Genomic DNA, 15,196 nt, shown 5'->3' on the forward strand with positions numbered 1-15,196 from the left:
AATTTCATTTTCATTTTTTAATCATGGGTTTTCTTTTTTAATAAGTAAAACTGCATCTGTGTCAACAACCATGCTTTATTTCTAACAAACGTTATCCAATCTCTTACTAGTGACTACTATAGGTTGCAATCTCCCAGAAAACCAAGATGGATCATTTTAATGACTAAGATCCAAACATGTGGCAATACACCCAATGTAAATAATTTAAAAATTGACATTTTATCTTTTAAAATTATATATATATAATAAATCTCCTTATGCTTTTTTATGTACAGTATTTTTTCTTTAAAACGGACAATGTTTGAAAAACTGGACCGCAGTAACGAAACCTGTATCACTGAATTTATTCTTTCTGGACTCACTACTCACACAAAACTTCAGATTCCTTTATTTCTGCTGTATTTAATGGTGTATGTTATAACATTCCTGGGTAATACCATTATTATTACCTTGATTAGAATGACTCCTGGTCTACAAACGCCAATGTACTTTTTTCTAGTTAACCTATCATTTGTAGATATTCTATATTCCTCCACTATTACACCCAATAGTCTGGCTAATATTATCTATGTGGGTAAAACCATCTCCATCACTGGTTGTGCTACACAAATGTTTTTCTTCATTGAGCTGGCTAGTTCGGAAGCCATGTTACTTGCGGTTATGGCTTATGACAGATACGTAGCCATACGCCAACCACTGAATTATTCTCTCATTATGAACAATAAAAAATGCCTAAAATTCGTTTGCACTGTGTACACTGCAGGATTTATTAACTCGCTAATACATACATATTGTGCCTTCAGAGTACCACTTTTTTGTTCAAGACAGGTAAACCACTTCTATTGTGATCTCATTCCCATCTTAAAATTATCATGCCAAGACACATTTCTAAATGAACTCTTCTTGTTTATCGTGGCTGGTTCCATTGAAGTTGGCTCATTATTATGTATAGTTATATCTTATACATGCATTCTATTTACCTTATTTAAAACCCATTCTGTAAAATGTGGGTATAAGTGTCTCTCCACCTGTGCTTCTCACTTTACTTGTGTTGCTTTGTTCTATTGTCCTGTTCTATTCACATACCTGAGACCGACTTCTTCATACTCTATGAACGAGGACTGGGTAGTATCTATATTTTATACAGTAATTATACCAATGCTGAACCCTATCATCTATAGCCTGCGGAATAAAGATGTAAAAGAGGCACTGAAAAAAGTCAGAATACAATAAGCTAGTCAACAGCTAAACTTGAACTGTTAAAATGAAGTCTAAATTTTACAGCTTAGATATACATTGTGGGCTTGCCTTTGTTATCACTTTACATTGCTATTTATTTTTTATTGCTTTCATGTTTTCTATTTAAAACCTACAAAATGTTCAGTCTTGTATTGGGGGCAGTTATCCATAGTCTAGAATGCAATTTAATTTGTTTGTGAAATGACCTGTATCAATCCTACCGTAAGTGAGCTCTAATTAAATCAGAGCAGGTTGTCTTCATTAAATTGTGTAAAGTCATCTCACCAACTTGCCTTCCTTGACTTGAGCAAGTCATCCATAGCTGAGTTGGGTAACCAGTATTTTTCATGTTTTCATTTGTATGCTTCATGCACAAAATGTGGTAGACATCATATATTCCCTTCTCCTGCCTAGGTGGCTTTGTTATTCTGACAAAGCTTTTCTTTTAACCTATGAATATAAAAGAAATAATAAATACCACAAATCATAGTGATAACAGATATGTTGAAAATACAAATGTGTGTGTGTGTGTGTGTGTATATATATATATATATATATATATATAAAATCCAAAGTACACAATTGCACACCAACCTTAATTACTCTGCCCGGTGCCTGGTAACTGAAGCAGTAATGCATATAAATTCACGAAAAAATAGTTGCCGGCACTCCTGGGACTTGATTTCAATAAATCTCTCATAGCTCTGTGTTACAAGTCAACGTTTCAGTCTTATATTTTCAGACTTTCATCAGGATCTAATATTATATATTTCATATAAATATATTTATATATATTTATACAAAATGTTCAAGGCCCTGAAATCTTTTAGTGGAAAAGTGAAGGTATTGTGTTATTTACTCTATAATATTTATTTCAAGGATTAGTCGCACTAAATTGTGGCTTCAGGCTTCCCATGTTGAATGATCAAGTATTATGTTAGTCCAATAACAAAAGTATCATTCCATAGCGCATTACTTTTGGTAGTATATATATATGTTTTTTCCAGTGGTATGATTTAATGGTGGAAATTATTAATGCCCCCCCAGTTTGACTGTGGTATCTTGTGTGCCCCCCCCTATATATTGTTTCTAGAGTTGCCACTATTGCAGAGTATGCGGTGATACCTTTTTTTATTGGACAAAGGGTGCTACATTGGAGAAACAGGGCTTAAGCTGCACCTTAGAATGAACCTGCACCGAAGCTCCATCAAAAACCATGAGGAAGAAAAATATTGCACCCCGGTAGGACATCATTTCACACAGAACAATCACTCCATCCAAAACCTAAAAATTAAAGTACTCAAAGGAAATTTCAGAGACTCTCAGGAAAGAAAAACATTTGAAATGAAAATGACAACACATTTTAACACCATAAAAGAGGGACTTAATGTGGATTCTGATTTTCTTACACACTACCAGAACTTCATATGAACTTCATCTAAACATCCAATGTGTGTGTCTAATTGCTGTTATTATCTTTGATGTTTTACTGTGGTTATTGGTTTCCCTAGGTTTATTTGTTCTGTCCCTCGGTCATCTCTCTACCTCTCTGCATTTCTCACCTCCAGACCTATTATTTAGGACACCCCACTCAACCCCCCCTACCCTTTTCTAATACCATCACTTGTTTTAAGTTGTAACCTCTATCATGTTGATTAGTATTGCTTCGGACCTGATGAAGGGAGGATAACTCTCGAAAGCTTAGTCCAATAAAAAAGGTATCACCGCATACTCTGCAATAATCTATTTTTTTGACATCGTATGTATATATATATATATATACACACACATGCACATATATACACAAAAATCATCCTTATGTGGTCTTCATAGTGTACAATTTAATCAAATCATACAGTCCATACAGTCATGTGAAAAAGAAAGTACACCCCCTTCTATGGTTTTACATATCATGACATAACAACAATCGTCTGTTCCTTAGCAGGTCTAAAAAATTAGGCAAATACAACCTCAGATGAACAACAACACATGGCATTTTACATGTCATGATTTATTCAACAAAAATAAAGCTATATTGTAGAAGCCATGTGTGAAACACTAAGTTCACTCTCACTGCTTCCATAGGAATTAAGATGTTAAGTAGTAGAAAGATGCTGTAAATCAAATGCCCTTGATTCCATCAGCAAGGATTATCTAACACATTTGTCTTTTAAACCTGTGTTATTCTTTGTTTTTGAAGTGTGTGTGAGTGCCTAGTGGCTAGTGTCTAATGCCGTATGGGGTCCCTGTCAAAGGCCGCAGAAAGCTGCACTGGGTCAAATGTATTTCCACTGGTGCTGGGAAAACAGTTTAATGCTGAGTGGTATCATAATCTGGCTCTGGGAATTAGATCTATAAAAGGTTTTTTTGATAGATATCAATATATTGAAATATAGGCAAGCCACTATAACACACTAATTATGTTAAGTGATACATAATTACAATATTATATAATACATTTAATATTTCATTTTCAGATATCAGATGGTTGTTTACAGATACTCTCTTCTTTGACAAAGATATTGAAGAAAGAACATTTACATCATTGAAATCACAATAATATTTTCTAAATGTACTTTAGAATTACTTTATCACAACTTTGACCCGTTTCATTTTGAGATTATATATAGTTGGGTTACAAAATAACACAGCTGCCATTAGATGTGAGGAAGACGTTTAAAGAACTTGTACCTTCAGATGATTGCATGGCAGAGAAAATAGTTAGCCAGTGTAATAGCAGCAGAGATTTTTTTTACGAAAGAAAAACATTAGCAGTTCACTTATTGTCAGGAACTGGGTCCATACAGATGACTGTAATGGCCCAGAGGGCCCAAAGATGGAGTGCAGGAGTTATTGTGCAGTAGCGGAGTAGGACAGGGCCTGATGCAGAGTGACTGCACTCTCCCGGGTGGGCATCTAGGGTTGTGCAGCCGCATACCAGTACCCTGGCATAGCAGCTGTTGTTAACCAGAACTTGGAGATACCCTGCAGGCACTCTGGAGCAGGCATGAGACATAGCAGTAGAATCATGTGCAGGATGCTGCAGGCTGAGAGTATGGAAAGCTAAGCAGAGCACAGGAGAAACAAAAGGCATGCAGCACTGCAGCCTGGATGGGGCCTGACCCTTATTATTCTGGAACCCCAGGGTCAGATGCCTGGATATGAATGTCAAATGCCAGGAAATGAATAAGGTCAGATAGCTTAACTCGTCCCCTATGAAAGCACACAAAGTCTTCTGTATTTTCTTAGATTTATTAGGAAAGTCACAGAAATAAAGGCACTTGTTGGTTGTAAAGTGTTGGAGCTTCTCTACAAGAAGGTGCTTTGTTATGGGTGGAAGTGCTTCTGCAAGGGGAAGGTAAAAACGGATTGCCTTGCAAGGGAGAAGATAATCAGAACCTGTACTCACAGAGGCTGCTGAGATAGAATGTCCAGGGGAGAGATACAGGGGAACAGGAAAAACACCTAGAACAAACCAAGTACAGAAAAGTTGCAGGGGAGGAGGAATAGCCCAATCTCAGCTATGAGAATTGGAAAGTTGCCAGGGCAACCAGCCACTTAAAGGGAAAGAGGGAAATAACAAAATAAACAAACTTGTTCCATGACACTCCCCGTCTGGTATCTGGAGATACCACTATATATAAACTTATGTGGAACATATGTAAATATACAACAACAATACACAAGTCCACATTCTCACTGTGATGTAATGCCACTGGCTCCAGGGTTCCTTCGGCAAGGGATATCCGGTGGGTGCACAGTTCAGACTACCTGTGCGCTTCGCAATCCGTCGGATAGGTGGTCAGTTTTTCTTTTTTTTTTTTTTCTTTTCTTACCTGGGCCTGATTGGACACTAGAAGGATAGTCTCTGTAATAGGCCTTATGAAGGTTTTCACGGTCCCTTGTTTGGCAACTCTTACTTCAACCTTGCGGATCCTTCCATCTGTGCTTGGGATGGTTTTAACGATAAGACCCATAGGCCACTCGTTTCGTGCCACCTGTTTGTCTTTTAACAGGACAACGTCTCCTTCTTGGATGTCTTGTTTGATAGTTTGCCATTTGTGGCGTTCTTGAAGCGTCACAAGATACTCACGCCTCCAACGGTCCCAAAATGTGTTAGCGAGGCACTGCACCTGCCTCCACTGACGTTTATACATGTCTTTTGAGTTAAAGTCTCTGACTGGAGTAGGAATGTCTCCTACCTTTTGCGTAAGGAGCATTGCTGGAGTCAGAATGCTTGGTGATTCTGGATCTGTGGGCACGTAGTGCCATTGGCTTGGTTGGGTCGATTTCCTGATCCTTTCTACTCGGTTGGCCACGTATACATAGAACCTTCTTTTCTTATTGCATATATAACCTAACACCACCTTACTGTCCGTATAGAACCTGATAGCATCTGGTTTACAGTCTATTTCATTTTCAATGAGTTCTGCCAGCTCTAGTGCTAATACTGCGCCACATAGTTCTAATCTAGGTATAGTATGGTCTGGTTGGGGTGCCAGCTTAGCCTTGCCAAGGATGAAACTGGTATGATGTCTACCATCTGCGTCTGCGGTTCTTAAGTAAGCCACCGCTGCTATTGCCTTTGTTGAGGCATCTGAGAATACACAAAGCTCTTTGGTGAATGCAGTGGTGAGGGATGTCGGCGAGTAAGGGCGTGGGATCTGAATTTGCTCGAGGGTCTTCAAGGAATCTTTCCATGTCTCCCACTCTTTACGCCTTTCTGGAGGTAGTGGGGTGTCCCAGTCCTGTTTTTCAAAGGATAATTCTCTGAGGAGAGACTTTACCTGTATTGTGACTGGGGCAACGAATCCCAGCGGGTCATAGAGACTGTTTACAGTAGACAGGACTCCACGTCGGGTGTAGGGTTTTTCCTCGATGGACACCTGGAATGTAAAAGTGTCTGCCTTGAGGTTCCAGCTTAACCCCAGACTTCGCTGTATGGGAGGTGTGTCGGTCCCCAGATCCAAATTCTTCAGGGCACTTGCGTGATCATCTATATGAAATGCCTTCATTACCGTGGCACTGTTGGAAGCTATTTTATGCAGTCTTAAATTGGCAGTTGCTAGCATCCTTTGAGTCCGTTTGAGCAGTTCTATGGCTTCTTCTTCTGTGGGAACCGATTTCAACAAATCATCCACATAAAAGTCTCTCTCAACAAAATCTCTAGCGTCTTTCCCATGCTCTTCCTCTCCTTCTTGGGCTGTCCTTCTGAGCCCGTAGGCAGCCACTGCCAGCGATGGGCTGTTGCCAAAGACATGCACTTTCATTCTACACTCTATGACTTTGTCATCTATGTCGTCGTTCTGGTACCACAGGAACCTTAGGTAATTTCTGGAGTCTTCTCTTACAACAAAGCAGTGGAACATCTGTTGGATGTCTGCTGTAATGGCAATTGGCTCCTTGCGGAAGCGGATCAGCACTCCTAGAAGACTGTTTGTCAAGTCTGGTCCAGTGAGTAGGACATCGTTTAGAGAGACTCCCTGGTACTGAGCACTGGAATCAAACACTACTCGGATTTGACCAGGTTTCTGGGGATGGTAGACGCCGAATGAGGGAAGGTACCAGCATTCCTCGCCTTCATTCAGAGGAGGTGCTGGTTCTGCATGACCACTAAGGAATATCTTCTGCATGAAGGCCACAAAATGATCCCTGGTCTCCAATTTCCTTTGTAGATTACGGCGGAGCGAATTAAGTCTAGAGATGACATGCTCTCTGTTGTTTGGGAGGCGTCTTCTGGGCGAACGGAACGGTAACGGTGCCACCCAACTGTTTGATTCGTCTTTGAAGAACTCCTTATCCATTATCTTCAGGAATTCTCTGTCTTCTATTGATAGTGCTTGCTTGTCATCATTCCCTGTCGTCTGGAACACTGTACATCCTAGGTCATCAGTGTATTTTTCTGACTGAAGAATGTCTCCTTGTGTTTTGATCGTATACCCTTGTTTATCTTTGTTTCCAAGCTTCTCTTTGACATGGAAGTGATATGGACATGGTTTAAAGAGAGATATACGACCGTTCTCCAGTAGGTTTGTTCGTAGAGCTTTTACATTATCTGGTTTGCGTATCTTGTCAATACACACTTCGCCCACTATCACCCATCCTAGATCGAGCCTTTGTGCGCACGGAGCATTATGCTCCCCATTTCGTTGCTCACGGATTTTATGTGCTCTCATGATGTCTCTGCCAAGTAACAGCAAGATCTGGGCACTTCCATCTAATGGTGGAATGCGATCAGCTATCGCCTGCAGATGGGGATGGTGGCGTGCCACATCTGGTGTAGGGATTTCGCTTCTATCCTCCGCCATATGATTGCACTCGATGAGTGTGGGGAGAGGCATCCTTACTTTGCCGTCCACTGAACATATGGTGTAGCCATTTACTCTCCTCCCTGTTGTTTCTATCTGCCCTGCGCACGTCCGGAGCGTATAAGGGGAGGTGTTATCTTGTATGTTGAAAAGGTCAAAGAATTCTGACCTGACCAACGATCGATTGCTTTGATCATCGATGATGGCATACATCCTTATGGCTCTTTCAGGTTGTCCGTCTGGGTGCACGGCTACAAGACATATCTTAGAACAAGATCTGCCATCACTGGCTTCCCCACAGACCTCGGTGCATTTAGATGCTACAGATAGGGGGGGTGTGCTTGTATCTTCTTCCTCCCCGCCCTGCTTTGTAACAAGGTTAGGGGCCTTGATTATTTTAGTCTTAAATGTCTCTGGATGTAAAGCTGCTACGTGTCTGTCACTGCCACACTCTGTGCACTTTATAGCTTCTTTACACTCTTTGAATAGGTGACTTGTAGAAGCACAGCATTTAAAACAAATCCCCAATTCTCGGAGTAGGGCCTTACGCTCCTCTATGGGCTTCATTCTGAACCCAATACACTTGCTAAGCGGATGTGGCTTTCTATGTAGGGGGCATTCTTTGTTAGGGTTTTTTGGTTTCTTGTTTCCATCGACCGACTGGTCTAAACTCATTCAAGTCATAGAGGACACGTCCGTTCTGTGGACGGAGATGGGTGTTCTAGTGTTATTGTACCTGGCTGCTGGCCTTTCGTTCCTCGTGTTCCTTGCACAGGGTGCAGTATGTGTATCTAACATGAAGCTGGGGTCATTTTTTGACCGGGCTGCTTCGCGAATGAAACTCAAGAAGAATGAGAAAGGGGGGTAGGCAACTTGCTTCTCACGCTTATATTTTGAGCCTTGTAAAGTCCATCTCTCTTGGAGGCTGTAGGGTAGCTTTTCCAAGATGGGTTTCACTCCACGAGCAGAATCAAGGACATTGAGCCCTTTTAGGGATTGGTCTGTCCTTGAAGATTCCAGCTCCTGCAGCAAGTCCCCAAGTTCTCGCAACTTTGAGTAGTCTTTGGTTGTAATTCTGGGAAAATTGTCTACTCTCTTGAAGAGTGCGTCTTCGATCGCTTCAGGACTACCATAGCATTCTTCTAGTCTTTCCCATACTAAATCAAGACCCACTTCGGGGTGGTTAACATTTGCTGATCTAAGCCTCTTTGCATGTTCTGCAGATTCTTTCCCCAGCCATTTGGTTAGTAGACTGAGTTCTTCTCTTGCCGAGAAGCCCAGACTCTTGATAGCGTCTTTGAATGTGGATTTCCATATCCTGTAATTCTCCGGACGGTCGTCGAAGTTGGTAAGACCTGTCTGCACCATGTCACGCCGGATCATGTACTTGCCCATGTCTGTTAGGCCTGATACATCGATATGTCGGTCTTGTTCTGGTGTGGTTTCACGGAAGGGCCTTGTGTTCTCCCTTTCCTTGGCCTGGATGTTTGATGATCGCTGATCAGTGTGAGGAGCTGTTTCTCTATGCATGGGCCTACCTAAGCTGTGAGACTGTTGCAGTATATCCATATGCCTACTGACGTGTGGATCACCGCTGAGAACCTGGCTATCCCGGGTTGTGCGTACCCTTGAAAGAACAGCGTCTATTCTTTGTGGACCTAGAGAGTCTTCAACGTCTGAGATGTCACTCAGGCAGTTCCGAGATGGTGTACTGGTATTGATGCTGAGGAGGCTCCTTACATAGTTTGCGGTGCGTTGATTTATATCTTCTGGAGCTGTCTGGTCATAGGTCTGCTCCCCGCCGTCCTGTAGTGCGGCTGCTTCAAAGACTTCGGCTTGCGCTATGGCGGCGGCCGCATCCTCTTCCTTGCTTAGGGCTTCCAAGTTTGCATCTAACTCTGCCTTCCTACGTGCTATGGCAGCGGCCCTAGCACGCGCGGCCTCTGTGGCGGCTCGTGCCTTGGTGGCATTCGCGCTTGCACTAGACACATTAGATTTCACTGATTTGCTTGACCTGGAAGAATGCCTGGATGTGCTGGAGCGCTGCGATGCAGTTTCCAGGAGGAGCTCCTTTCTTTCACTTTGCGCCTCCATAATGGCGGTCTGCACAATGCCGTCGCGTTCCATATCGATTGTTTTTTGCAGATCGCGTTCTCTCAAGCTATTAATTGTGTTGGTTCTTGTCAGATAGGTGAAATATGCTTGTGACAATGCTACATAATGTCTATGACATGACTTGATTTGAGTTATGGCTCGCTTAATGTCCTTTTCTTGTTCGCCAACATTTGTGGCATTACTCATTTCAATTTCGATTTCTTCCCATGCCTTTTCCAACTTAGCACGGTGCATCTCAATGTCAGCTTCATATTTTTCACAGGCTTTTTGTGTCAGTGTAACTGTTCGCTTAGGCCTTGCGCCTTCCTGCATCTGTTGCAGTTGTGTCGCTGTTTCAGTGTCTGACCTGTCACTCTTATGTGTTGTGTCTGGTGAGGGTCTGAGTTCTTCCATGCTGCAGGTGTGTGTAGGCCTTTAGCCAGTTCATGTGGCGTGCGGTCTGTAACCTGTGTCAGTGGTTGGAGTCGTTTGGTGTCCTGCAGCAGTCAGCGTAGAGGTAGCTGTACTCACAGGTATCCGTAGCTCTGATCCCTATCTTGGCTGATGTCCAGTGGCGTGGCCCTTGGTAGCCTTAACCGTGGGGACATGCACAGGGGTAAGTATAACTGTTGTTCCTAACTTAGTAGCTGGGCAGAAGGTTAACCCAGGCAAGACACAAGAGTGACAATTCTGTGAGTAATACACTGAGCTGGGTTGCAGCGCTGGTGCCTTTATATTGAAGCTGTGGAAAGCTGGAGCTTTCTGTGCTGCTCCCAAAGCACATGGTATCCGTTTTTACTATTCTGGAACCCCAGGGTCAGATGCCTGGATATGAATGTCAAATGCCAGGAAATGAATAAGGTCAGATAGCTTAACTCGTCCCCTATGAAAGCACACAAAGTCTTCTGTATTTTCTTAGATTTATTAGGAAAGTCACAGAAATAAAGGCACTTGTTGGTTGTAAAGTGTTGGAGCTTCTCTACAAGAAGGTGCTTTGTTATGGGTGGAAGTGCTTCTGCAAGGGGAAGGTAAAAACGGATTGCCTTGCAAGGGAGAAGATAATCAGAACCTGTACTCACAGAGGCTGCTGAGATAGAATGTCCAGGGGAGAGATACAGGGGAACAGGAAAAACACCTAGAACAAACCAAGTACAGAAAAGTTGCAGGGGAGGGGGAATAGCCCAATCTCAGCTATGAGAATTGGAAAGTTGCCAGGGCAACCAGCCACTTAAAGGGAAAGAGGGAAATAACAAAATAAACAAACTTGTTCCATGACACTTATGGAGGTGCCAGAGGGTTTAAGAAGCGGAGGAATGCCACAAATAAGAATGCCTCACTACATTAGAATTCCAGAAAGACAATTATAATGATCTAGGCTGAACTAATTAATGTTATCCTAAGAAAAAAAAATACATTTTTATAAATGTTTTAAAATATTATATAAAACAAAAAACTAATGACTGGGCAATTACAGAACTTACTTTAACCCCAAAAACCATGTGACAAAGGTTTTGCGATCACACATGTCCCTTTCTCAGCATAAGTTAATAAGTAAATAAATTGTGTATACAATTTGGAACTTTAAGAACAATAGAGATCAATCAGTGTAAGTACGCTGTGTGTCAGATCAGGTAGGAGTCTCGATGCAGGGGCAGGTTCGGATTCAGAGCATGGCCCCCGACAGGCTGATGATGTATCCAGTTCTGGGCTGCGCTCCACTTTAGCTTTAATCCTTCTCTTGGGCGCCATCTATAGGGCACACGGCTTGGAAGCCCTTAGGCAGGGCACACGACTCGGACAGGATTCAAAACCAAACAATGCAAGGGCCAGGAACACAGGAAGAAGGAAAACCTGGAGAAACTAGATACTGCCTGAACAGCCTGATTGAGCCTTCACTCGGAATGGACACTACAATCAGACATTTGCACTTTGCAAGTACAAAGCTGTCAACTTTAATACCTTGCATGAGTTTTTGGAAAGTTTAAGACAATGTAGGCAGCAAGAGAAATCAGAAGATATAGATGAACAAATATTTTCCATATATTGGTTTCCTATTCCTATTGAAACACAATGGAAGTTTAAATGTTTAAATGATGCAGAGGATACTTAATGTTGAAACAAAGTGTGATGTGCAACACCTGCTGTAAATTATATACTCTTTGCAGATTAATACTACTGCTACTAATAATACTACATTTCCTTATGTTGCATATTCCATTATTGTTTGTCAGAACAACTGGTGCTAAGAACATCTCAGTGCCACATTTCAGAAATGGACATTTAATTAATGTGGGTACTGAAAACACCTATTGTAAGCTTTCATTGGAAATATAAATGATGTCCTGAATCTGATATTTTGTTTTTCACAACACATTAACATAAGGTATTGAAATTATTAGAAAAGGTTTATTTTGAATGTATTACATAAGTATTTTATTGATAACATTTGTGAAAGCAACTTTGACCTGTTTATTTCGGAGACTATAAATAATTGGGTTCAGCATAGGAATTACTACAGTGTATATTGATGAAATTACTTTGTCCTTCTGGATTGAGTAACTGGATATTGGTCTTGCATATACAAATATGGCTGTCCCAAAAAATAACGCCACTACCATTAGATGTGAAGAACATGTCGAAAAGGCTTTTTTTCTACCTTCAGATGAATGCATTTTCAGCATGGCAGAAATAATGTTTGCATAGGAAGCCAGGATAATGGCGGCAGAGAGTGCTCCAAGAACACTGGATAAGAGAAACATCATCAGTTCACTTATGAAAGTATCAGTGCAGGAGAGTTTAAGTAGTGGAGGAATGTCACAAAAGAAATGGTTCACTATATTGGAACCACAAAAGGACAACCGGAATGTACAACTGGTATGTATAATTGATGTTAACAATCCTCCACCATAGGCTGAAACAACCAATTTTATTCTAAGACTTTTGTTCATAATGATTATATAAAGTAAAGGGTAACAAATCGCCATATATCGATCATAGGCCATCACTGTGACAATGAAACATTCTGCACCCACAAATAAGGCAAAAAAGAATAATTGAGCAGCACATCCTGTAAAAGATATCACCATCCTGTCTGACAGCATATTAATTAAAATTTTAGGGGTAATAACTGAAGAATAGCATAGATCTGAAAGTGACAGATGGCAAAGAAAAAAATACATTGGGTTTTCAAGAGCAGCGGAGCAACAAATCAAAAGGATCATACATGTATTGCCGAAAAAGGTTACTGAATACATTAATAGAAAGACCACAAAAAAAAGAATGTTGAAATTGGGGTTATCAATTAATCCTGACAAAATGAATTCTGTAACTGATGTTTCATTGGTCCTCTCCATAGAGTAGTCATCCAATCATCTGTAAAATGGAAATTGTAGAAAGGTTGGTATTATTTGTGTGACCACAAGGATGGGAGTAGGTTCATATTACTGGGATCTAGTAAACTCGTGACTGTGACAGTGACTGGTGTAAAGGCATAAAAAAGCATGCCTTAATAAATCAATATAAAAACTATTTGTCCATTTTGCCAGCAAAATATCAGCCAGGATACTCGACAGAGAATGTATATTGTGATACTCTGTAAATACTTTAATATGCATATAATGAAGCTAAAAAAAAATTACTTATGTTTAGGAAAAGCTGCACCGGAAGCTTCCCCTAATATCTAAAGTTATAGATGCCAAGAGCCTGCTGTTGAATTAAATGGAATATCCTACTAATATTGCTTTAAGGGTGCTGTTCTGCCTATTCTATTGATTTTTTAATAAAGCATTCAAAATATCATCCCAAGTACAATTAAATATCCAATCTCTTCCCAGATATTTAATCCTATTTGCCAGGAACGATTGGTTTACATTGGATTGAAAAACAAACAAACACTGATGTATTTTTCTATCCGATTAATATAAGACCTTGCTGCTTATTTTCTAGATTTCTAGCAATGTGTTATAATAAGGGGTAAATTTAAATACAACCCCTCCATGAACATTATCTACCTCACCACACACATATTACGCAATGTTAGTGTACCTCTTCTTTTTATTATAGGCTTTCTTAAAAAAACATCAAGGCTTCAGCACCAATAGTCTGCCTCTGCTAATGCCAAATTGTTTAAATGTAACACTGTTCTTTTACCCAGTTTCCCATTTTTTTTACCCGGTGAACACATTGTTGCAAGAACTGTAGTTGATTGCTTTGCATTCTTTTTTTTGTTTTAATGTGCTGTAATCAAATGTACAATTTAAATAAGTATATATACCATATGTTTAAATTTTACATTGGTGAAACATTATTACAGCTGGAAAGAAAAAAACTAATTGTAGCTACAGAACTTCTAAATGGCCTTATCGTGGAGATGTGATTTGGAAATATAATCTACTATACAGATTGTTATAATATCACTAATCTGTAAAAACATAATTTAAAAAAATAAAATAGTATTTAATAATTGAATACACTTGTTTTAACAAAAAGTATTTTAAACATAATAAAGCAATGTAATTACTTGAAATTTAGATATAATTACAAAATATTACCTGAACAATGTGCAAAGAAACAGACCTGTCCCATTACACTGGATGTACAAGGTTAAATTGTGCTGGGTTTTTATAAGAAAATTCTACCGTGGGAAATTCCTCCCTAGAGTATTGTGAACATACAGATTGCAACATGCAAAGAAAAATAAAAGAGATTATTAAATACATTTAGTTAGGTCAATAACATATGTACATTTACATTCAATATATTATATTTAGGCCAACATCCAACCCTATTATCCACTGTAAAGCAGAAAGTTGAAATCTTGGCATTTTATCTTGATAAAATTATTTGCAGTACAGTTGATTTAGAAGTTCTAATGATTCAACATAATAATAACAAAAATAATAATTTTTTTTTAGGTTTACCATACTGGTTTCCACCATTTCAGTGTGTCCCTTTTTTACTCCCTGATATGAGTGTCAGTAAACCCTGCCAAAGATACAAATTAATGTCCCTTTGTTTACATGTTGCTTTTTGTTTAAAAAAAAAATTGAAAATCCCACTGCTTCATATGTACCATGACCAATATGCTACTAAATTTATGATGACTTTTTAATAAAGATAATAATAACTAAAAACTTCACAGCCACCAAGTCACCCCTCCACAGCCCCTTATTCCTACCTTGGAGACGTATCTATTACATTATGTGTGTTGAGATTCATACAAATTGCAATTTTAATAACATTTGCATATCTTGGCAATCCCCAAAAATGAGTTGGGATCCCCAACTAAACAAAGAGGGGAAAAAAAGCAGAGCTTAAAATTTTTGTTTATATTTAGTTGGTTCTTTCATTCTCACTCTCTCATTCGCACTGAGACTGTCTCCCTACCTTCTCTGCTGACCGCTTCTGTGTACCTGTTTCCGTGCTTCGCAGCTCTGATTCTGATCTTGCACCTTCTTGTTCTTCTGTCTTCGTTCATTGCTCCAAAAAGTCTCTTCTTAGTCCGCTTCTTGCTGGATATGCCTGGCTATGTGAGCATAAAAACATCTGGGGGGCAA

At 40.0% G+C, this 15,196-nt stretch overlaps 2 protein-coding genes across 2 annotated transcripts; one reads left to right on the forward strand and one right to left on the reverse strand.

Moving 5' to 3' along the window:
* The first annotated feature begins 280 nt into the window (after window positions 1-280).
* Window positions 281-1,233, forward strand: LOC128491421 (olfactory receptor 5F1-like). Its single transcript, XM_053463744.1, has one exon. The coding sequence runs from the start codon at window positions 298-300 to the stop codon at window positions 1,231-1,233; it is 936 nt and encodes a 311-aa protein (XP_053319719.1). The 5' UTR covers window positions 281-297.
* Window positions 1,234-12,027: 10,794 nt separating this feature from the next.
* Window positions 12,028-14,511, reverse strand: LOC128492267 (olfactory receptor 1019-like). Its single transcript, XM_053464762.1, has 2 exons — window positions 14,192-14,511; window positions 12,028-13,013 (listed from the first exon to the last, which is right to left on the reverse strand). Exon 2 carries the CDS (start codon window positions 12,992-12,994, stop codon window positions 12,062-12,064), a length of 933 nt encoding a protein of 310 aa, XP_053320737.1. The 5' UTR covers window positions 12,995-13,013; window positions 14,192-14,511; the 3' UTR covers window positions 12,028-12,061.
* Between the last annotated feature and the right edge of the window lie 685 nt (window positions 14,512-15,196).

The sequence above is a fragment of the Spea bombifrons genome, chromosome 4 (genome assembly GCF_027358695.1).
Source record: "Spea bombifrons isolate aSpeBom1 chromosome 4, aSpeBom1.2.pri, whole genome shotgun sequence".
Lineage (NCBI taxonomy): Eukaryota > Metazoa > Chordata > Amphibia > Anura > Pelobatidae > Spea > Spea bombifrons.